Consider the following 22,912-nt stretch of genomic DNA (forward strand, 5'->3'; position numbering starts at 1 on the left):
GGTGTGCCGCGTGATTATTTTGACGGAACAAGTGTGCCGTGGCCCAAAAAAGGTTGAGAAACACTGCTTTAGAAGGCATCTCAAGGCAGCCCTGTTAGGGAAGCTTTTAATGTTTGATTTCTGTACCGTGTTTCTCATATTATAAGACACGTCTTATATTTATTTTTTCCTCAAAAAAACACACTATGGCTTATTTTCAAGGGATGTCTTATTTTTTTCCTCCTCCTCCTGCCGCGGCCGGCATTGCTGCTGCGCCTATCACTGTGTCTTATTTTCGGGGTATGGCTTATATTCCTTGAATGCTTAAAAATCCTGCTATGGCTTATTTTATGGGTATGTCTTAAAATATGAGAAACAGGGTATTTTAATGTTTTGTTGGAAGCTGCCCTGAGTGGCTGGGGGAACCTGGCCAGATGGGCGGGGTATTATTATTATTAATTATTAATTATTAATAATAATTACTTCTGTCTGTAGATCGCCCTTGAATGAGACAGACATAAAATAAAACCAAAATAAATAAAACTGCAAGTGGGCATGTGGAAGGCAGTGAGTGGAAAGCTTTGTGGAATAGAGATGAGGGTTACTATACCCAGGGGAAGTAAGAAGAGAAGAATCTGGATCAGGTGCTCACAGAGGCTGACTGAGACGCTCATTATGGGAAACCTTCCAGCAGGATACAACCCCCCCCCCCCGAGCAACTACAGTCTCCAGCCATGGGCATCCAGGTGCCTTGCTGCCTCCAGTTGAGGGAGAGCTATTGTCGCTGGCAGCCAATAATAATAATAATAATAATAATAATAATAATAATAATAATAATTTATAGCCCACCCATCTGGCTGGCTTTCCCCAGCCACTCTGGGCGGCTTCCAGCAAAATATTAAAATACAACAATTCACCAAATACTAAAAGCTTTCCTAATCAGGGCATAGTTCTCTTCTCTTCCATGAACTTGCGCAACCCTTTTGATAAAGTCCTCCGCAAGTGGGACGCCATCACCTCCTCCTGTGGGAGGGAGTTCCACAGTTCAACTCTGTGTTCAAAGTATTCCAGTGCCCTCCGTCAGCATGTAGACCTTCCTGGACCCAGTTTGGGGAGGCACCTGGATACAAGCTGCCTGTGGCCACGGCCGGACAGGGCTGCTCTTGCGCTTGAATCCGGCTCTGGAGAATCCCCCCATGAGACCAGGAGGTGAAGGTCCCAGCTCCAGTCCCCGGTTTCTCCAGGGTGGGCTCCGGAGAGCCATCTCTGCCCGTCTGTGTAGGCAGCTCAATGGTCTGACTCGGAAGGAGGCTGATTCCTGGGCTGCTGCTCCTTCCTCCTCAGCCCTAGTGGAAACTCTTTCTCTCCCGCAGCCATAATCGAACACGTCCGGGATGGCAGCGTTGTGCGGGCTCTGCTCCTTCCCGACAACTACCTGGTGACGGTCATGCTCTCAGGTATCAAGGTGAGCAGCTTGGAGGCCCTGTCCCCTCCTCACAGCACCCAGTGCGGCTCCTGCCCTCTCCTCTGTGATGCGTGTGGGGCGAGTGCGAGTTCTGCTGAGTGAATCGATGGAGGGGGAGGGGTGGGGTTCTGGGAGCGCCTGCCCAGAGGAAGGACTGGGGGCCACCCGAGGCCGCTCTCTGAGCGGGCAGGAAGATTTTGGGGCCCACGGAGTGGCTCCGTGTGTGGATTCGCCCCCTGGCCCCTTGAGTTTGCCTCGTGCTTTCTCCCCATGGGTCGCCAATGGAACAGTTGGCTCCGCTGTCGTTTGAGCCAAGGAGCGAGCCCAAGGCCGTACCTGTCCTGCTTTTCACCTGCAATGCTGTGACCCCCAGGACCCCCAGGCAGGTCCTCTCCGAAAGTGGTGGACCTCTCCTTCCTTGGAGGCTTATAAGCAGAGGGATTCTTTAGCTGCGATTGCAGGGGGTTGGACTGGATGGTCCTTGGGGATCCCTTCCAATTCCCTAGTTCTGAGATTCCTGTCAGACCTGGGATTCCCCCCCCCCCCCGGTGACTCCTCTTCACAGAGCGACCCCTTTTCCATCTGGTATTGAGGCTGGGGAGGGGGAGGCAGGAAGGAGCTTTGCCTCCCTGGGGGGGGGGGGTTTCCCTCGGAGCCCCCTCTGGCCCAGCTGCCCGGCTTCAGGTCTTGTTGGCTAGGGTGGGCGGGCCTGGGTCTTTGAGGTGGGCCTGGGGATCCTTGTGCCCCGCAGACGGTGACCCTCGGAGGCAGGCGTTGGCCGGATGATTTGGGCACTCCCCAAAGAAGACCCCCTGTCTGGAGGGACTCCGGCATGGCTCTGAGGCCAAGTTGACTGGGGATCTCTAATGGCTGTGTCTCTCTCATGGGGGGGGGGTGGTGTCAAGCTCCTTGCTCCCAGTTCTGCTGAGAGGCCGGGCAGGCTCTCTGTGCAGGAAGCAGCATCTGTGCCCAGCAGGCTTGGGCATCCCAGAACGGGCCTGGAGCCTCAAGCCCCCTTGCCTTCCCCTCGCCTGCGCTGCGATCTCTAGGTGATCCCCGCTCTTGGCCAGGGCCGAGTCTCTTCTCACCTGCTCAGGAGAGACCCAGTGGAGCTCCAGGGGAACGGCACGTGGCCTGGTCAATGTCTGAAATTCCCCAGGCGCCGTTTTGCGACTGGCGCGGGTCCAATCGCACCCATGTGGAGATCTCTGGGTGCCAGGTTGGCTCCTGACCTCTCCACCTGGCTGGTCCCTTTGGCTTTCTTAAGCAGGGAAGCGGAAGAGCTTTATATCCTGCCTCCCCGTCCCCCCATGGTTCACCCTCCCTACAACGACCCTGTGAGGTAGGTTAGGAGGCTGTGACAGACTCCCAGGTCACCCGGTGAGATTCCTGGATGAGAGGGGATTTGAACCCTGATCTCCCAAGGTCCTAGTCCGACACTCTCACCACCCCTAGAGCCCCTCTGCTATGGGGCAGCTCTATAAATTGTGTAGATAAATAGGGGATAGCAAAATGTCAGTTCTGCTAAGAGGCTGGGCAGGCGCTCTGTGCAGGACGCAGCACCTCTCTCTCCTTCCTGCCCTAACTTGTTTTGTCCCCCCACCCACAACCAGTGCCCCACCTTCAAGCGGGAAGCAGATGGCACGGAGACCCCCGAGCCCTTTGCGGCTGAAGCCAAGTTCTTCACAGAATCGCGTCTGCTCCAGAGGGACGTGCAGATCGTCCTCGAGAGCTGCCACAACCAGAATATTCTGGGCACCATCCTTCACCCGGCAAGTGCAGAGCGGGGGGGGGGGGCAGGTGTGGGGCCCCTGGGGTGGCCACGGGGTGTCCGGAGAGCTCCTTGGGGCTCCCTCCTCCTTTAGTGTCCAGAGGGAGACTCTGAGGGGGGGGGTGTCAGTCCAGGCCTGTCTGGGCTTGGCTCCCCTCGTGGGGGTGCCGCAGCCTTTGAGTGGGTGGGTTTCAAGGGGCTTGCAGCGGTGGGTGTGCTGGGGACCTGAGGGGCAGGAGGGGGGCAGCAAGAGAAGAGTCTGGGGGGGCCCAAGAGACGGAAGAGCAGAAGACACCCCCCTTCCGCAGGGCCTGGACTTATCGAGAGGGTTCGGGGTTTCTCGGGAGAAGAGAGGTTGGGGAGCCTCCGTTCCAGAAGACCCTGGGGCCCCGGGCACCGCAGATCTCCCCACATTGCCCCCCAGACTGGGCCCAGCTGAATCTCATCCCCGTCCGAACCTCTGCCCCCGGCCAGGCCTCTTGGTCTTCCTCGCTGCCCTTCCCTCATCCTCTCCCCTCTGTATGGTGATTGTAAGGTCTTTGGGGCAGCGCCTGGCGCTGGGTCCTTCTGCTTGGCCTGCTCTGGGAAGGGACAGTGGGTCTGGACCTCTGGTGCTCTGGAGACACAGACTCTCTCCCTCCTGGTGGCTCTTGAGACTGGGAAGGGACTGGGGGGGGGAGGCAGGAGTCCTCGCAGCCTTTCTCTCCCCCCCCCCCCAGTAAGTGTGGAGTCCAGGGAGGCCCAGCCTGACTTCTACGTGTTCCTGCAACTAGTTTATGACTATTACTTATTAAATAGGCAGCTCAAGGCATCTTAACAAATTTTGTTTTTAATATTGAATTTGACATTGTCGTTCCCCCCCCCCCCTTTGCTGGGGCCTGATGGGGAAGGACAGGCCAGAAACTGGATCAGCAAGCAGAACAATGTTTTTGGATGCGTTCTGTCATTTTAAATGCATTTTATTTTATTCTTAATTGTCCCGTTTTACCCCTTTGCCACCTTGGGCTGCTTTAGGAGGCAGGGCGGGATAGAACTCTAACGAATGAATGAACTGATGCACAAATAAAGGCGATAATGATAATAACGAAGATATATTTAGGTTTGCCATGAGCAAACGTAATCCGCCGAGGCTCTTGAGGATCCTTTGGAGTTCAGGGGTTGTGTGTGTGTTTGTCCATGAAGCTGGAGTTTTTTTAGCTCCCTGACACACACACTCTTTCTCTCCTTGCCCGGCTGCAGAATGGGAACATCACAGAACTGCTCCTGAAGGAAGGCTTTGCTCGCTGCGTCGACTGGTCCATCGCCGTTTACACCCGAGGAGCGGAGAAGCTGCGAGCAGCCGAGAGGTAGCCCTGCCTAGCCTGCCGCCTGCCCTCCTTGGGCCATGGGGTTCCCGTTCTGCTTCACAGAGGGGGCTTAGGGAGGGGAGGGCTCCTTGAGAAAGGCCAGGAAGGGGTCCAGGTCCCCCGGCCCAAAGGTGGGCTTGTGGGAGGGGTTCGGTGCAGCGATAACAAAGCAAGTGAATCTAAACAGATACGAGCTCGTCTTGGCAGCAACTTCACATTTTTGGGGGGCAGACCTTGGCGCTTGGGGGCCTTGCGGAACAAGAGGGCACCTTTCTAATTGGGCTGCCTCTTAAAAGGGGAGAGGTGTTAAGGGGAGCTTTAGGTGATGGGGTTCTTGTTTAAAACAAATTTTTATTGGTTATACATAAATGTATATATTTTAACTATTTCAAAAACATTAATATAAAAAGGCTCTTTTGAACCTTCGGACCTCCTCCCCTCCCTCCATGGGTTCCCTTTCCAAAGAAAATACACTCCCCCCCCCTTTTCTGCATCTTTTACTGTAACGTATCTACCATATATTCATAGTTTCCCAAGTTCATTTCACCTTGCAAGTGTCATTATGTCCCTGCCAGTGATTTTAACTGTTTACAGTGGTCTTTTTAAGCATGTTTTAAAAAACCATTCCAGTCTTTAAAAAATACTTTTAACGGGTTACTGGGTTCTTGCCCAGCCCAATGTTCTGCCTTGCAGGCGGGAAGGAGGGAGGGGGGCGCCTTCTCCTCCTCCTCTTCCTCCAAGGGGGTTCCTCTGGTCAGCTTTGGACTCTGATTCTTCGCTGTGTTCCAGGTATGCCAAAGAGCGTAAACTGAGGATCTGGAGGGACTATGTGGCGCCCACAGCCAACCTGGACCAGAAGGACAAGCAGTTTGTGGCCAAGGTAGGCAAAGGGGGGGGGCTTTGCTAGGCCGATACGGGGCAGGGGTGCGTGGAGAAACGGCTGCCCTCTCTCGGTGACACAGGGCAGCAGAGCCGCAGGCATGGCCAGCCCAGAACGGGCCTGGAGCCTCAAGCCCCCTTACCTTCCCCTCGCCCGGGCTGCGATCTCTGGGTGATCCCCACTCTTGGCCAGGGCTCAGGAGAGACCCAGTGGAGCTCCAGGGGAACGGCACGTGGCCTGGTCAATGTCTGACATTCCCCAGGTGCCGTTTTGCGACTGGCGCGGGTCCAATCTCACCCGTGTGGCTCCTGACATCTCCACCTGGCTGGTCCCTCTGGCTTTCTTAAGCAGGGAAGCGGAAGAGCTTATTTGTTGCATTTATATCCTGCCCCCCCCCGCCCCCCATGGCTCACCCTCCCTACAACGACCCTGTGAGGTAGGTTAGGAGGCTGTGACGGACTCCCAGGTCACCCGGTGAGATTCCTGGATGAGAGGGGATTTGAACCCTGATCTCCCAAGGTCCTAGTCCGACACTCTCACCACCCCTAGAGCCCCTCTGCTATGGGGCAGCTCTATAAATTGCGTAGGTAAATAGGGGATAGCAAAATGTCCCTTGGAGAAGGACCTGAAATATTTTCCTTGAAGCCTGAATTTGTTTTATCCTGGATGGTTTTGTTTGATTTTTTAAAAAATGTGTTGCAAACTGCTCTGAGTTTTTTTCCTTTCAAATATGAAGCGGTATAGAAATGCAATGAATAACACTAACAATAAATCCCCCTTTGGGGGAAAATGGGGCCTGGACCTTCCATTGTGGCGGTCGTAACAGAGGTTCAAGGCGCCGTTTGGTAATTAGCTTATATATCTGAGTTTCTGGCACTGGGCCACTTTGCTAAGGGCCAGATCCTCTTGAGGGAGGGAGGGAGGGGGCCGGCTTCTATGCAGATGCAGCCTCTGTAATGGGAAGAAAGTGTGCTGTTGCGTGGGAAATCGCAGCAGCATCTGTGACATGATGTGTGTTTGTGTGGCTGATGTTAACTCTTCTTAAGAAACCGATCCAATAAATAGGATTTGCACACAGGCCCCACCGGCTGTGGCTGTTGCAGGGCCAGCTCTGTGTTGGCTGGTGCAGGAGAGAGAAAGGTCTCTTTGATTTCCCTCGAGGCCTTGGGAAATCAGCCGCGGCGGCTGTGCTGGGCAGGGGGATCCCGCAGCCTTGTGTTTGCATGAGTGCGCATCTTTTGTGTTTTAGCTGAGATGCCTGCATTGCCAGGGGTGGAGTAGATGACCCCTGGGGTCCCTTCCATAAGATTCTCTGGAGTGGCTGCAGGTTGGTGAGAATCTTCCTCTCCCTTGGGGACCATGGTAGCATCATGTGCCCTCCAGGCAAGGACTGCCCAGTGGCCTTGGTGCCTGGCCAGAGAGCAAAAGCGGGGCTTGGAAAGGGGGGCCAGCCCCTGCTCTGCCCTCCCGTTCTGTGGGGCCTGCCCCTTGCTGGGCTTGCTGAGGTGGGGCTGTGGGGCTGTAGTTGCTGCGTCTTGTGCCGCTCAAGCTGCCCTGCAGGGAACGTGGAGCTCTGAAGTGGGTCTAGTAATAATAATAATAATAATAATAATAATAATAATAATAATAATAATCATTTATTTATACATACCCCGCCTATCTGGCTGGGTTTCCCCAGCCACTCTGGGTGACTTCCAACCAAATATTAAAAGCACAGTACAGCATCAAGCATTAAAAACGTCCCTAAACAGGGCTGCCTTCAGATGTCTTTTAAAAGTCAGATAATTCTTTATTTCCTTGACATCTGATGGGAGGGCATTCCACAGGGCAGGCGCCACCACCGAGAAGGCCCTCTGCCTGGTTGCCTGTAACCCTCGGAGTTGGGCCTCAGTGTCCTGGCTGAACAATGGGGATGGAGACGCTCCTTCAAGGATACTGGGCCAAGGCCTTTAGGGCTTTAAAGGTCAACACCAGCACTTTGTTATTGGTATATATGTTATATGGCCGCTCCCAGTCACCAGTCTAGCTGCCACATTCTGGACTAGTTGTAGTTTCCGGGTCACTTTCAAAGGTAGCCCCACAGAGAGCGCATTGCAGTAGTCCAAGTGGGAGATAACCAGGGCATGCACCACTCTGGCGAGACAGTCTGCGGGCAGGGAGGGTCTCATCCTGCGTACCCGATGGAGCTGGTAGACAGCTGCCCTGGACACAGAATTGACCTGCGCCTCCATGGACAGCTGTGAGTCCAAAATGACTCCCAGGCTGCGCACCTGGTCCTTCAGGGGCACAGTTGCCCCATTCAGGACCAGGGAGCCCTCCACACCTGCCCGCCTCCTGTCCCCCAAAAGCAGTACTTCTGTCTTGTAGGATTCAACCTCAATCAGTTAGCCGTCATCCATCCTCCAACTGCTTCCAGCCACTCACACAGGACCTTCATTGCCCTCACCGGTTCCGATTTAAAAGAGAGGTAGAGCCAGGCAGAAGGTGAGGCTGAGCCCCCCTCTAGCAGCAGCGCAGGGACCCCCCTTCTGCGCTGCAAGAGGCTTCTCCCCTTCCAGGGCCCAGCCTCCTCCCGTTGCCTCTTCCTGCGATGGAGCAAGGGAGGCTCTGGTCTTCCTGGATTTTTGCAGAGGGGTCTTTTGAGTCGAGGATCGCCGTGCTTCATCTTCAGGCTGGCAGGGTGGGGTTTTGCTGTGTGTCCCCCTGCAGATCCGCCCGAGAGCGCTTCTTTGGGGCGGACCCTTCTGCTCCAGAGCCCTTGCCCTCGTCCCCCGGGGAGGGTCACCACAGCTGCCTGCCCGTGGCCCCGCGTGACCTTGAGCCTCCCTAAGCCTCGTAAGGGCTAATCCGTTACTTCTGCGCTTCCGCCTCCTCTTCCTGCGATGAATCCCCTCTGGAGGCAGGAGATAAATCAACAAACAAAATTCAGATGCAGTGTGCTAAGAATAAGAGCAGTGGGTGGAAGAGCGTCTGGCTCTGACTAACTCGGGGGGGGGGGAAGGGTCTCGTGCCCCCGTTCAGGGGTGGGGGGAAGCAGGGCGAGGGCGAGGGGCCTTCGAAGCGGAAGGCAGGTCTCCCTGCAGGGCCAGGGGCACGGAGGCATGGAAAGGCGACAAGGCGGCAGCCCCAGGGGATGTGCCTGGGAGCAAACCGGGAGCCTGTCCTCGCATGACCTGGACATGGCAGGCAAAAGCATTCTGAGCTCGTTCCTGTTTCCTGGCCCACACCATGCAGAGGGCATTGCAGCTATCCTGGAAGCGTTTGGAACACTAACAGCTGAGGCTTGAGGAACCTAAATGGCCTCGGTCCAGTATACCTGAAGGAGCGTCTCCACCCCCATCGTTCTGTCCGGACACTGAGGTCCAGCTCCGAGGGCCTTCTGGCGGTTCCCTCCCTGCGAGAAGTGAGGTTACAGGGAACCAGGCAGAGGGCCTTCTCGGTAGTGGCACCCGCCCTGTGAAACGCCCTCCCTTCAGAGGTCAAGGAGATAAACAACTATCTGACTTTTAGAAGACATCTGAAGGCAGCCCTGCTTAGGGAGGTTTTTAATGTTTGATGCTGTATTGTGCTTTTAATATTTGGTTGGAAGCACCCCCGAAGTGGCTGGGGAAACCCAGCCAGATGGGCGGGGTATAAATAATAATTTGTTGTTGTTGTTGTTGTTATTATTATTATTATTATTATTATTATTATTATTATTATTATTGAATCATAGAATCATAGAGTTGGAAGAGACCACAAGGGCCATCCAGTCCAACCCCCTGCCAAGCAGGAAACACCATCAAAGCATTCTTGACATATGCCTGTCAAGCCTCTGCTTAAAGACCTCCAAAGAAGGAGACTCCACCACACTCCTTGGCAGAAAGTTCCACTGCCGAACAGCTCTTACTGTCAGGAAGTTCTTCCTAATGTTTAGGTGGAATCTTCTTTCTTGCAGTTTGAATCCATTGCTCCGTGTCCGCTTCTCTGGAGCAGCAGAAAACAATATTTCTCCCTCCTCCATATGACATCCTTTCATTTATTATTATTATTATTATTATTATTATTATTATTATTACAATCCCCCTCTCCCAGACAAACTCTTTGCAGGGAGATCATTTGTATGCCTCACCACCTCTTTTTGTGTGACAGGTTTATGTGTGTACAGACATATCTGCCCCCCAAAGTCTTGCTATTTCTGTCTGGTGCATCCGTGGGGGAGAGCTCTGGGTGCCCGCCCACCAGCTCCCCCTTGGGTGCCCCAGAAGCAGAAGGCGCCAGGCTCAGATCGCCCTGAAGCCGCCCTGAAGTGAGGTTTTGGGAACGACCTCTAGGTGGTGCCGTTGGCCCGTCTGGCTGAGCGCGGGAACAAGACTCGCTCCTTGGTCCAGCATCCAGGATGGAAATGGGGCATTAGACTTCATGGAAAGCCGGCCTTCCTCTGGCTCTTCTTCCTCTATGCTAGCCAGGAATAATAATAAAAACAAACAAACAAACAAACAAATGATGAATGTTGTGTTTTTCCATGATCGGGACACAACGTGGCTCACAGCCAAAGTAGGAGCAGCTAAAAACATAGTGCAAAAAGCAGTAATTAAGAGCAATTAAGCATGAAGGGAATATATGTCTGTCTGTGTGTGTAAGGGGTATTAAAACATGCAGATAATTACAATAAAACCATCACAGCACCAGCCCTTTTGTTAAAAGCAGTTCTGAAAGACCTGTTGGAACAAGAGAGAGTTCCCCAGCTGGCAGGAGGAGAGCAAGGAGGGAGCCTGTCCGGCTTCCCTTGGCAGTGAGTTCCAAAGATGCCTGGGAGAAGCCACCACCGAGAAGGCCTTCTCCTGCATCCCACCCAGGGGGATTGTCAGGGGGGTCGGACTGAGAGAAGGGCTTCCCCTGAGGATCTCAGAGCCCGGCAGGTTCATCTGAGAGGAGAGGGTCTTTAAGATGGCCTGGACCAGAGCTGTGAAGGGCTTTATAGGCCATAACCAGGACTTTGCATTGTGCCCGGGAGCCGACTGGCCGCCCAGTGGGAGATGTTTGCTCCCTGTATCCAGCCCTGGTCGACTGTCCGGCTGCAGCTCTAAGAGTCAGCTGAGGTTTCTGAGCCCTTTTCAAAGGCCGCCCAACAAAGAGCAGGCAGCAAAGGCGGGTGTCCTTTGGCCAAATCCGACACCTCAAGGAACGGGTGCAGGAACTCCCCTTGCGGGTCAAATTCTCCCCTCTTTGGAAACAGCTCCTGGAAGTGTCCTAGTCCCTTCGTATCCAGACACGAGTGCAGGAGCCGCACTCCTGCAGCCACTTAAGCAGAGCCTGAGGATGAGGGTGCCGTTCTCAGGATGCCCACGATGGGAAGCCCCAAAGTGGAATCCGAGCCCAAGAGCAATTCTCCCCTCCTGCGCTTCTCAGGAACATGCTCTGCTTTTGGCTGTGGAGGCAGAACATGGCCATCATTGCCAATAGCCATTTTGGCCTCCAAAAGTCCTCCAACATTGTCGGTAGGACAGAGCCCCCCCCCTGCCATGGCCACAGAGAAGCCCCCCCCCAACCGCCTCCTGGATTTGCCTAATCCTCTCTTAAATTTGAGGGTTCAACTGCATCTTGTGGAAGCAAATCCTGAAGCTTTAATTCTGTGCTGTGCGAAGAAGGACTTCTTGTTCTGGGAGGAAAACATCCCTTTCTCCACAGCATGCATAAATTTATAGCTTTCTGAGGTGCCCTCTTTGTTTCAAAGTCAGGAAGTCCTAAACAGTGAAATAATAATAATAATAATATAATAATAATTTATTCTTTATCCCCCACCCATCTGCTGGGTTTCCCCAGAAACCTTTCTCTGTAGCTCAGCAACACAGAAACACAGAATTGTGGAATTACAGTGTTGGAAGGGACCCCCAAAGGCCATCCAGTCCAACCCCCTGCAATGCCAGGCATCTCGGCCAAAGCACCTGTGGCAGGTGGCCCCCCAACCGCTGCTTAAAAACGGAAGGGAAGAGAGCCTTAAGTTTCTTGCAGCAGCGCATCTTTGGGGGGTTGATCTGGGAGGTGCGGGGTCCCCTTGCCCCCTCCTGCAGCCAGGGAAGCAGTGGGGGCCTCTGGCTGCGCCTTCCCCAGCTCCTACCTGGAGCCCGCGGGTGGGTGAGGGGGACCCACGGCCCCCGCCTGCCTCCCTGCTGAGCCAGCATCCTTGGCAGCCTCCCTCCACGGCCGGAGATTCTCCTTGTCTCCTCCGCTCAGCTCAGCAGCCTGTTCCCTTCAGAACGATTAGGCGGCCTGCCTTCGCGGCTGCCACACCGGGCCTCTCCCGCCGCCCCCCCCTCGCCCTCCTTTCTGCTGAGGGCAGCTCTTTCCCACCATATGGTCCCCAGAGGAGAGGTGCCCACCAAGCACTCGGCCGCTGAGCTTGTCGGAAGGTGTCCGGCTTTTGCCGCCGGGCAAAAATGCTCTTTTGCCACGAAGGCTGTCAAGTAAGGGGGGGGGAAGCAGCCACAGGAGCGGGGGAGCTGCTGTGCGCAGAGTTGGGCCGCCGGGCCGCCTGCACTGGCTGGCAGGGGCTCTGCGGGGTTTTCAGGCAGGGAGAGGCCCCCGGGACCTCCAGGTTGGCTCTGTTGTGCCGTGGTGGACGCTGAGGGGGCAGCCGGCGGAGTGGGGGGCTTGAGATGTGCCCCCCTTCCCTACCTCAGCTGAGTCTCTCGCCTGCTAGTACAGATGGAAGGGACCCCAAGGGTCATCTACTCCAGCCCCTGCACTGCTGGAATTGCAGCCAGCTGTTTGTGGCAGATGCTGGCAGGGTGGTCAACAAAAGAGGTTTAAAGAAAGATTGTCTCAGGGCCATCTCAAGCCGGTCGGGCACCCTGGCGCTGAGGCGCGGAGATCGGTCCGGTGCCCCCGCCCTCGCAGCGCGCAGCATGGCTTCCATGCGGCTTCGCCGCACAGCGCCCTGCCTGCCGGCCCGGCACCCTGGCACCCCGCGCCACCGGGACTATACCTAGAGCCGGGCCTTGACAGTCTCAAGGCAAATCTTTTAAAATGTAGTGGTTATTGCCTGATTATTGTCTTCCAAAGCAACTACTCTATTCCGAACTTATGCGTAATGCTGGCTGTCAACAAAAGAGGTTTAAAGACTCTCTCAAGGCAAATTTTTAAAAATGCTGTATAAACACTGACAAATAAGAAGCACTGGCCTGCGAGCGCTCCAGTTGGAGAACAGCCTTGACCAAAAGTGTCATGGGCTTTGAAGACGCTCGAACTCAGGACGCAAGGGAGAAACGTGCCAAGAGGAAGGCACGCTTGGCAAATCCACACCGTGATCAACACCCGCCCGGAAACCAATGTCCCCACTGTGGAAGGACGTGCGGATCCAGAATTGGCCTCCACAGTCACTCATGGACTCATTGTTAAAACCGTGTTTATGGACGACAATCTTACTCGGCTACGAGGGATCGCCAAAGAAGAAGGAGGATATGCGCTGGCACCAGGAAGGCGGTCAATGGCACAAGGCATCGGCTGGTCTTCCAAGTGCTGCCCTCTCAAAAAAGACCCCGCAGAGCTCTGTGGCACCTGGAAGACATCTTCATTTGTTTGGGCCCCAGCTTCTGTTGCCCCAAGCCCGCTTCCTCGCAGGCACAGAGCCCAGGTGCTCTTTTCCGCCTGCAAGCGGGCAGGAGGGAGTTGGTCCTTTGCCGGCCTCCCCTGGCTCCAACTCTGCTTCTCCGTGGCCCTTTCTCCTCCTCTGTGCCTCAGATTAAGGAATTTGCCTAGGGATTCTTCAACTCGGATTCCTGCCTTGCAGGGGGCTGGACTAGATGACCCTGGGGACCCCTTCAATTGCTCCTAGACCCCCTCCCTTCCAGGCCTCTGCCTCCCAGTGTGTGGGAGAGAAGGGCTGTCGGCCTGATCCTGCGATCTCTTCTTCTGCTCTTCTGTGTGGTTTTTGTGTGTGTGTGTGTGTGTGTGTGTGTGTGTGTGTCTGTTCCTCCTGCTGCCTCTAAAAGCCACTTCATTTGGCGGCGAAGGAAGGCGCGGCGCAAAGCCCCCTGGGCCGCCCAATCCTGGAGTGTCAGTTTTGGGTCCCTCTCCACCTCTCTGCGAATTACGAGTGACAAGGAAAATCAGGACAGATGCCGGAGCGCTCTTGAGTGCGAGCGGGCGGCCCCAGCCGCGTCTCCGCCAGTGCAAATCAATCTTCATGATGCTCTTGAGAGGCACATTAGAGGCACTTGCTGCTTTCCGGCAGGTTGGGGTGGGTGGGTGGGGCAGGATCCGCTCCCCAAAGGCCCTCCCCCCCCCCGGTTCTTCTGGTTGCGACTGGCTGGAGGGCAGCTGCTGTTTGCCATGGGCTTCCAATTCTGCTTGGCTGTGGGTTTCTGAGTCTTGGTGGCTGGATGATGGGAGCTGGCAGGCCCCGGGGGGGGGGACAGGCAGGTGGCTTCAGGGGCGTCCCTGGTGGGGAGGCGGGGAGACCCCCCCAAGGTCTGTGGTGGGTAGCGGGGAGTGGGCAGGGGGGCCAGGGAGCCCCCAGGGCCACTGGGCAGGCGATTGGAGGCCGCAGCTACATTTTGGGTCTTCTCAGCCTCCGGGTACCTTCTGCTACCTTTGGCTGGACAGCATCCTCCTCCGGAGAAAAGGAAGGCCTTCCTCACCCAGGCCGTAGTTAAACTGTGGAACTCCCTCCCACTGGAAGCAGTGGGTGGCTCTGAAAGAGGAGGAGAGAAATCCTTCTGGCCTGTAGAGGAGAATGGAGCCCATCTCTGCTGGCCTGGTCTCCCTTGTGGCCGGAGGGGGCTGGCTTGGCGTGGGGAGGGCAGGGGAGGTTTGAGCTGTGGGGTGGAGCACATGCTTACCAGCACACTATTCCAGGGCAAATCCTTCATGGGGACCAGCAACACGTCATTTTTTAAAATTAAAAATCCTAATTCAACCCTTGAAACAAACAAGAATGCCAAAGCTCGGAGATGGGGAAGCCATGTGAGATTCGTAGGGGTCCCCGGGGGTCATCAGGTCCAGCCCCTTGCAGTGTTAGGAATCTCCACTAATTGGGCCAGGAATGTTGTTGTTCTGCTGCTGCATCTGGAGAGCCACGGGTTCCAATCCTGCCTTTAAAGCTGCAGCTGTATAATGCCAGAATGCAGGGGGAATTGGAGGCTGGGGAGTGTGGCTTGGGTCTTCTGGGCTTGGTCCTGCATCTCTTCTGCCTGGGGTGCCCTCGGGGGGGGGGGCTGGTGGGCCCCTCCTGGGCAGAGCGCAGCCTCCGTGTCGGCCCGTCCTGTCTCTCTGCTCCTATTCTCTTCCTTTCCTCCCGTCAGGAATATGGAAATAGCTGCCTGCGCTTTGAGCAGAGCAGCGCTTTGAAGTAGTAATTTACGGTAGTAATTTACTGTAAAACAAAGTCATTTGGAAAGCTTTTGGAAAGCATTTCACAAGCATTTAAAAAAACGGTGTGATAACACGAATGTCGAAAGAGGAGCCTTGAGAGGCTCCTTTGAAACCGACGGCAGGCAGGCACCAAATTGCTCTCGGAAGCAAAGCCCAGACCCCAGCGGAGATCACGTGGCAGCTCTGGGGCTCGGCGGATGGGGCTCCAGGCTCCTCACGAGGAGACCCCAGGAGAAGCTCCGGCAGAGGGAAAGCGCCTCCGTTCCCCACCCTGTCTGGCGCTGGCTGCTCCAAAAGAGGATTTTGCCATGCAGGGAATGAGCTGAGTGCAAATCTCTGCGGGGCAATGGGTCAGTGCTGTGTGCTGTGGACCACAAGGCTGGTGGTTTGAGCCCCCCCCCCCCCGGGACGGCTGTGGGCAGGATTCCAGCATTGTGGGGGGGGGGTTGGACTAGATGACCCTCGGGGTCCCTTCCGACTGGTGAGATGGTTTGGCAGCAGAAGAAAAGCAACCCCCCCCCACCTTGCATAATTTCTTGCCAGAAGGGTGGGGGGGCTGCCAGCTGAGATTCCTTCACTATCGATCAGGACGGCTCTTATCCATGGTGTTGGTGGGTCTACAGGGGGAGCGGGGGATCTCTGCTCTGGGTGGGGGAACAGTCCTCCCCCAGCCATTTTCTGTCCATTTTATCCACTCCACCTCTCATTCTCTGTAGGAATCTCTTCAGGCCTGTTTCCCAAAGGGCCAGAGCAGGGGTCCCAAGACTTGCTGTGCTTTGGGCCGGTGCCCGAAGCGCCGATCCCGCGGTGGGCTGGAGGGTGGGGGAGTGTGCCCCCATGCGCCTGCGCACATGCTATTTCTGGCACACTTCCGGGTCGCTGGAGCTCTGGAAATGGCTTGTGCGCATGCGCACGGGCCTCCTCTGGCCTGGAAGTGGACCGGAAATGACGCTTGTGCATGCGTGCAAGCTATTTCCGGTGCTCCGGCGACCCGGAAGTGGGCAGCTAAGAGCGGGCGGCGGGGGTTGCCACGGGCTGGATAAATCGGTCCATCGGGCCGTATCCGGGGACCTCTGGGCCAGGGGCTGTGAAGGCATAGAAGGGGGGCATTGTATTGTATTGTATAATAATAATAATAATAATAATAATAATAATAATAATAATAATTTATATCCCCCCCCTCCCCGGCCAGAACCAGGCTCAGGCCGGCTAACATCAAAATACATAATACCGTGTTTCTCATATTATAAGACATGTCTTATATTTATTTTTTCCTCAAAAAACACACACTATGGCTTATTTTCAAGGGATGTCTTATTTTTTTCCTCCTCCTCCTGCCGTGGCCGGCATTGCTGCTGCGCCTATCACTATGTCTTATTTTCGGGGTATGGCTTATATTCCTTGAATGCTTAAAAATCCTGCTATGGCTTATTTTATGGGTATGTCTTAAAATATGAGAAACAGGGTACATTAAGACATAAAATTCAGCAATCAACTTAAATACAGCTTAAAATCAGATTTAAATCAAAATAAGATCAGCTGGCTACCCACAAATAATAACTATAACTATAGCGGTTGGGAACCTTAAGTACTCACTAGGCTCCGCTATTTGTTTGAGCCGGTGAGAAGAGTTTGAGAGGCCACTTATTTGCAGGATCTTGTAAAAGGACAGGGGTCAGAGTGAGCCCCAACCAAGGGCCTGGCGGAACAGCTCCGTCTCACAGGCCCTGCGGAAAGATGTCAAGTCCCGCAGGGCCCTGGTCTCTTGCGACAGAGCTTTCCACCAGGCTGGGGCCACAGCTGAAAAGGCCCTGGCTCTGGTCGAGGCCCGTCTAACCTCCTTGAGGCCTGGGACCTCCAAGGTGTACTGCCCTACCCATGGATCTCAGGGTGGTTCACAAAGCAGAAACACACAATGCATAATAGAAACAAGAGCAAGAGCAAAACGAACCCCTGATCCCCGCCTCTCCCAGACCCGTGGCTGCCGGCCGGTTCTGACCTCTGGCTTTGTTCCTCTCCTCCTGCAGGTGATGCAGGTGCTGAACGCAGACGCCATCGTGGTGAAGCTCAACTCGGGCGACTACAAAACGGTCCACCTCTCCAGCATCCGCCCCCCTCGGCTGGAAGGCGAAGGCACCCAGGTAGGCTGCGCCCAGGGAAGGGCTCCTGCAGGGGGGGAGGCTGCGTCTCTTGGGCCAGGGGAGGAGAGTGCCTGTGCCGGCTGGCTCAAAATACACTTTCTTGCGTGCCGTCCCATTTCCAGGAGAGCCTCTGTCTGAAGAGGGGCAGTTTTGGGGGGAGGAGGGACTGCCCACTGTTTGCCCCATTGCTTCCCCCCCCTAATGTCTCAGTCTCTCCACTGAGTAGGCCTAAGAACCGTGGACGTTTGTTCAAAGTGATCCCAGATCTCGGCTTGGGAAAGGGGTGTGTGGCTGGCAGCGGAGTCTCTGCCAAGTCATTCTGGATTACTGCTGTGGGGACCCTACAGTTTTGTAGAGCTTTTTGTGCCTGTCGTTCTCCTGCTGCTCCGTCGAGGAGCTCAGGGCGGCTTTCTCCGGTGGTCACCAGTGGCAGCCGTGGCTTGTGAGCCCTGGGAATCCCCAGTGGTGGTCTCCCCGCTTGGCTTGGGGTGGTGGTGGAGGGCAGTCCCCCGTCTCCCCACCCCGTTTGGCTGAGAAAAGGCAGCGGGATGGTTGGCTGGGGGCCTCGAAACAGACTGTGCATGCCTGGCCTGGAGAAGAAGGCCATAGAACCATAGAATCAGAAATTGGTAGAGTTGGAAGGGACACCCAAGGGTCATCCAGCCCAGCCCCCAGCAGTGCAGGAATCTCAACAAAGCCATTGAATGAGATGTAATGAGGTTGAGGGTACGTTTGATTATAGGTGGTGGACTTGTAAAAGGGTAAAAGAGTATTGGGAAATGATATACAGTGAGACCTCCGGTTACGAACGGGATCCGTTTCGGAGGTCTGGCCTTATCCCCAAAATTTTGTAACCGGAGGCGCCAATCTGTGCACACACATGTCGCAACTGAGCACTTCTGCGCATGTGCGCATAGCAAAGCCCGGAAATATACACTTCTGGGTTTGCTGCGTTCGCAACCCAAGGGTTACGTAACTTGAGGGTCCACTGTATAATGAATTGGAAAAAAATGTTTAAAAGTACCTTTCCAAAAATAAAAAAGTCCTTTGTGTTGGGGATAATTCAGAGGGAAATTCCCAGGTGTCAGAAAAGACTTTTAATGTATGCCACTACTGCGGCCCCCGGAAAACGATCGAGGTCCCAACCAAAGAAGAATTGATCTTGTTGTTTAGTCGTTTAGTCGTGTCCGACTCTTTGTGACCCCATGGACCACAGAAGAATTGTGCTCATTTAAAAACGCTGGTAGCATTGAGTGAAAGTCAGTTCTGAGGGTTGTAACAATGGATTACTGAATGGTTTAGTTGAGGTAAAAGATGCAGAGATGGATGGTGCCCAAAATGAACCAGGAGACGAAGGGAAGTCATTGATTTAAGGTTGCCTCTCTCCTTGGCTGCGTTTCAACATAAAAGAGTCCTAGAGATTTTGGGAGAAATTATTCTGTTACGCTGGCACTGAGTTACGGATTTGGGTTTCTGGCTGTTGCCGCAGGCGATGTCTTCGGGGTCCTTGCCTCCTTTTGGCCCCTAGGTTTTCTGTTTCACGAGTTTATTCGCGTTCTTCTGCCTGAAAAGCACCCCGTGGCCGTTTAATCTGAAAAACAGTAAAGGGAAGAGAACCACCCAAAGCCTTGGAATTAAGTCCCGAGTGTTGGGACCACCGTCTTTTCCCAAATGCTTGTCTGGTGAGCTGCCCTGCTTGCCTCCAGCGGGAGAGAGGGGCTCGGGGGTCTTCCTTGGCGGAGGCCGGTCTCTGCGTTGCGCCCCCCACCCCGCAGGCCTTCGCTGTTCCTGGAGGCTCCATCACAAGTCAAGATTTCGTTATATTGGAAGATAAATTTTCTTCATAAAGGCTGCCTTTATTGGGCTGTGGAGTTCTGCTTGCCCCAGGGGGCTCCCCCTTCCTTTTCTGCCCCCCACCCAGAAGTGCTCCAACCCTCCTGAGCGGATTTTGAAGGCTCACCCGGGCGGGGGGGGGGGCACATGGAGGCAGGAGGAGAAAACCTGTTTTTTTTGGGGGGGGGAGTGGATAAAGCCCCTCGTCTTTTCAGGCCCTTTTGAATGGTTTCTGCTCGATTCGTTTATTGCTTTCTGTGTCCTTGGCTGCCGTTGGGTGTTTATCGAGAGCTGCTTTGAATATTACCCAGCATGGACAGATACTTCTGGTCTATGCAGCCTCCCCCTCTGGGGAGCTCAGTTGCTCACAGGGCGAGCATTTAAAAAAACCCCATTTAATGTGAGGATGGGCTGAGTATGGGAAGCCTGGTTGTGGGGAGAGCAATGGGGGCCAAATGCCAGGAAAGGAGGGGCAGGGTGGGATGAGGGAAGGGTGCACATTGTGTGTGGGGTGTCTCTGCCCCCCACCCCGGGCTCCCTCGCCACAAGGAGATGCAGCCGCATGCTAGAAAAAGGTCCTCTATCTCCCCCCCCCCCCTGTTCCCTGGCAAGTGGCAGATGATTTAATTTGTGCAATTATGTCCCATTGTTCTCTTGCCCAGTGGCCAAAGCTGGGTGGTTATCAGAGCAAATTACCCTTTTTAAAATAAAAAAAAATAGCAATTTTTCATCAGGAGCCTGAGGCCCCTTGCAGGCTGTGGGCCCCGCTGGACTCTCATAGCAGCCGCATTGCTGCTTCCCCTGGGATCTCCTGCCAAAAGAGCCTTTGGCCTTTTCCATTGCCTCTCTCTGACCTCACAGTGTCCCAGACGTACAAATTACTCCAGTGTGCAAATCTTATCAGAGCAAGTGAGTTTTGCACATGCAGATCAGCTGCTGCTTTTTCTAGCTTCATTTTGGAAGGAGCTCTCTGTCTCCGTCCCGCTTGGATTAGGAAGCGGGAGGTTTCCAAGGGCGCCTCTTGGCAGCATCCGCTCATCCCGTTGCCACGAGGCTTCCGTGGAAATTCGGCGCCGGGCGCTGCGCTGAGGTTCCTTCTCCCGCTTTTGTGGCTTGGGAGGGTCGGCGAAGGAGGCGCAGCGAGGAGCTACCCCCGCGGTCAAGAGGGGAGGACGAGGATAATTGGAGAGCAGGAGCTATTTGAATGTGTCTGGCGCTCGCTTGTGTTTTGGCCCGGAACGTAATGAGACATTCATTCCTGCAGCCTCTGCTTGGAGTGGAAGGAAGGTTGGAGTTCCCCGCAAGGGGGATTTTGCGGGTGGGGAACTGGGCCTGTGGCGGCTGCGGGAGGGAGGGTCTTCTAGACCTCAGTCAGTGTGCCCAGAGTTTCTCCATAAGAACATGAAGCTCCTTTTGGATCAGGCCAAAGAGGGCCATCGTCCTGTTCTCCAAGGTGGTTTACAAGCTGAAGAAACAAAGAATGTACAGCTCCATGGGAAGGCCTCAAGTTTTCCTAGTAAAATAAAAAAATCCCTTCAGTAGCACCTTAAAGACCTACTAAGTTTTTATTTTGGTATAAGCTTTCGTGTGCATGCACACTTCTTCAGATGCATGCACACGAAAGCTCATACCAAAATAAAAACTTAGTTGGTCTTTAAGGTGCTACTGAAGGGATTTTTTTATTTTACTTCGACCCAGACCAACACGGCTACCTACCTGTAATCAAGTTTTCCTGTTAGGAGAGATGGAGGAAAACGCCTCTCCCCTCTGCTTCTGCACGCCTTGCGGTATTTTATTGCCTTTTCTTGGCTGTTGTAACACACGCAGTGTGGGGCCGGCCAGGGAGCCAGGCTTCTGCTTGGCCCCTATGGGACTGGCATGTTGGACTAGAGGGGCACCCCTTGGCCTGATCCTGCCACAACCAGGCTCTTCTGTTGCTACTGCTGTCAGTCAGTGTAGGTAGCGTGGCCCCGTCTTTGCCTGGGAAAAGCAATGTTTTGGAAAGGCTGTGTCATACACCAGAAAGGGGCGTCATTCCACACCAGAGGCCCCCTTGTGCTGGGGGCTGGCGTGGGGCTAAGCCCCTAAACCGTGGGGCGTTGGGGGAGCGCTGCCGGGAGCCTTGGAAGGTGCCTCAGCACCCGGTGAGCTCATCCGCTCTAAAGACAATGGATTTTTAGCGGGTTTCTCCCTAAAGGGAGAAAGCTTTGAAATGTTGCTGTGCATATATTGAAAGAGATTATGAAGCTCATATGCGGAGAGACAAAAGGTTTAAGAGATGGAGATAAGGAAGGGTGCTGGCTGGGCTGCAGGAGGCGAGAGGCGATTAAGTCCGGGGGGGGGGGGTGGAAGGCTGATGCCAGAGATGGTGGAGATAGGCAGGAGGCAGGGATTAGGGGGAGCGAAGGTGAAGTGCCCTGCAAAGAGAGCGGCAGGAATAGTGGGCGGGGGGGGGGATTTCTGGGGCAGAGAGACTACGGTAGGTAGCTGGCAGAAGAGGGCTGTGAATGCAGAGGGAGACAGTCAGGAGCCCAGCTATGAACCACGAAAGGGAAGGGATTGGGCCCTGCTTCCTCGCCGTACTGGATGCCGCGAAGGTGGGGGCAAGGCATTGGGGTTGGCAAAAGAAGAGTTGAGACGTGCTGAGGAATAATTTGGAGAGCGAGCAAGATCAGGCACCTCCTTCGGGGCCACCACTGAGAAGGCCCCGCCTGGCCTGTTTGCCAGCCTAATCAATCCCCCTGCTGGACACGTAAGTGGGGCCTCAGACGTTCATCTTAGACGAGGGGCCAAGTCTTGCAGGCAGCCATTCAGGCAATCCTGTCTGTAACCACTTGGGGTGTGAATGGCTCATGCTAGCGCTTTCCCAGCCACGAGAAACTCCCCTGGATGTTCTGCACATGGTTTCCAGGACAAGGAAGGCTGCCAGGTGTCTGGAGAGAAGCAGCTCAGAGTGGGAACTGCGGCCACGAAGGCCTCATGTCCAATAATCTCTCGGGGACAGATCCTCACTGGCCTTTGGCCTCAGTCAGAAGAGGCCCCGGACGCCCCTTGCAGGGCGGGTCTATTCAGAAAGGGGGGGCCTCGTGTTCATGGGAGGCTTTTAAGCAGAGTCTGGATGGCCATCTGCCAGGGATGCTTTAGCGGGGGTTGGACTGGATGACGCTTGGGGTCCCTTCCGACTCTATGGTTCTTTGAGTCTGTGATTGTGGTAAGAGATAGGAAGCTCTGATCTGCTGAAATGCAACAAATAAAACACTACAATGCTGCTGCTGTTCAGCTGGCCAGGACTCTCACCTCCAGGGCCTGATGAGCTGCACCCAAGGGGACGAAAGGAGCTTGCGGACGTAATTTCAGAGCCTTTGCCTATGATCTTTGAGAATTCTTGGAGAACAGGTGAGGTCCCTACAGACTGGAGGCGGGCAAATGTTGTCCCCATCTTCAAAAAGGGGGGGGGGGAGGAAGACCCAGGTAACTCAGTAAGAGCTGTTCGGCAGTGGAATTTGCTACCAAGGAGTGTGGTGGAGTCTCCTTCTTTGGAGGTCTTTAAGCAGAGGCTTGACAGCCATATGTCAAGAATGCTTTGATGGTGTTTCCTGCTCGGCAGGGGGTTTGACTGGATGGCCCTTGTGGTCTCTTCCAACTCTATGATTCTATAACTCTGGTGAGCTTGACATTGATACCAGGGAAGGTCCGGACCTAGAACAAAAATAAGTCATGCCAGACCAATCTGATTTCTTTATTTGATGGAATTACAAACTTGGTGGATCAGGGAAACGCTGTGGAGTATATCTTGATTCAAGCAAGCCTTTTGACAAAACCGCCCATGATAGCTGGTAAAATGTGGGTTGAACGAGGTAACGGTTCGGTGGATTTGTAGCTGGTTGACTGACTGAACCCAAAGAGTGCTCCTTCATGGGAAAAAGGTGCCCAGTGGGGGGCCACAGGGTTCTGCCTGGGCCGGTTGTTGTTCATCGTCTTTATGAATGACTTGGATGAAGGAATTGAGGGGTTGCTAGGGTCTCTGGGTTGTGGAGACCTGGCCGGTGGCCCCCTCCCAGCCAGTGGCCACAGAGAGGGTGGGCAGCAGCCCTTGCCTGGGTGGCATGTGGATGGCAAGGGCTTGCCTGGCCTCATTTTCCC

General features: G+C 54.6%; 1 protein-coding gene across 1 annotated transcript in view; it reads left to right on the top strand.

Moving 5' to 3' along the window:
- The window catches only part of SND1 (staphylococcal nuclease and tudor domain containing 1), a 241,695-nt gene that overhangs the window by 22,035 nt on the left and 196,748 nt on the right, over positions 1–22,912 (top strand). Inside the window, exons 6-10 of the mRNA XM_060279344.1 lie at positions 1,353–1,444; positions 3,058–3,216; positions 4,455–4,561; positions 5,351–5,441; positions 16,823–16,936. Coding sequence (XP_060135327.1) covers positions 1,353–1,444; positions 3,058–3,216; positions 4,455–4,561; positions 5,351–5,441; positions 16,823–16,936 — 563 coding nt within the window. The remainder of the gene's footprint in view (positions 1–1,352; positions 1,445–3,057; positions 3,217–4,454; positions 4,562–5,350; positions 5,442–16,822; positions 16,937–22,912) is intronic.

The sequence above is a fragment of the Zootoca vivipara genome, chromosome 10 (assembly GCF_963506605.1).
Source record: "Zootoca vivipara chromosome 10, rZooViv1.1, whole genome shotgun sequence".
NCBI classification, from domain to species: Eukaryota; Metazoa; Chordata; class Lepidosauria; order Squamata; family Lacertidae; genus Zootoca; species Zootoca vivipara.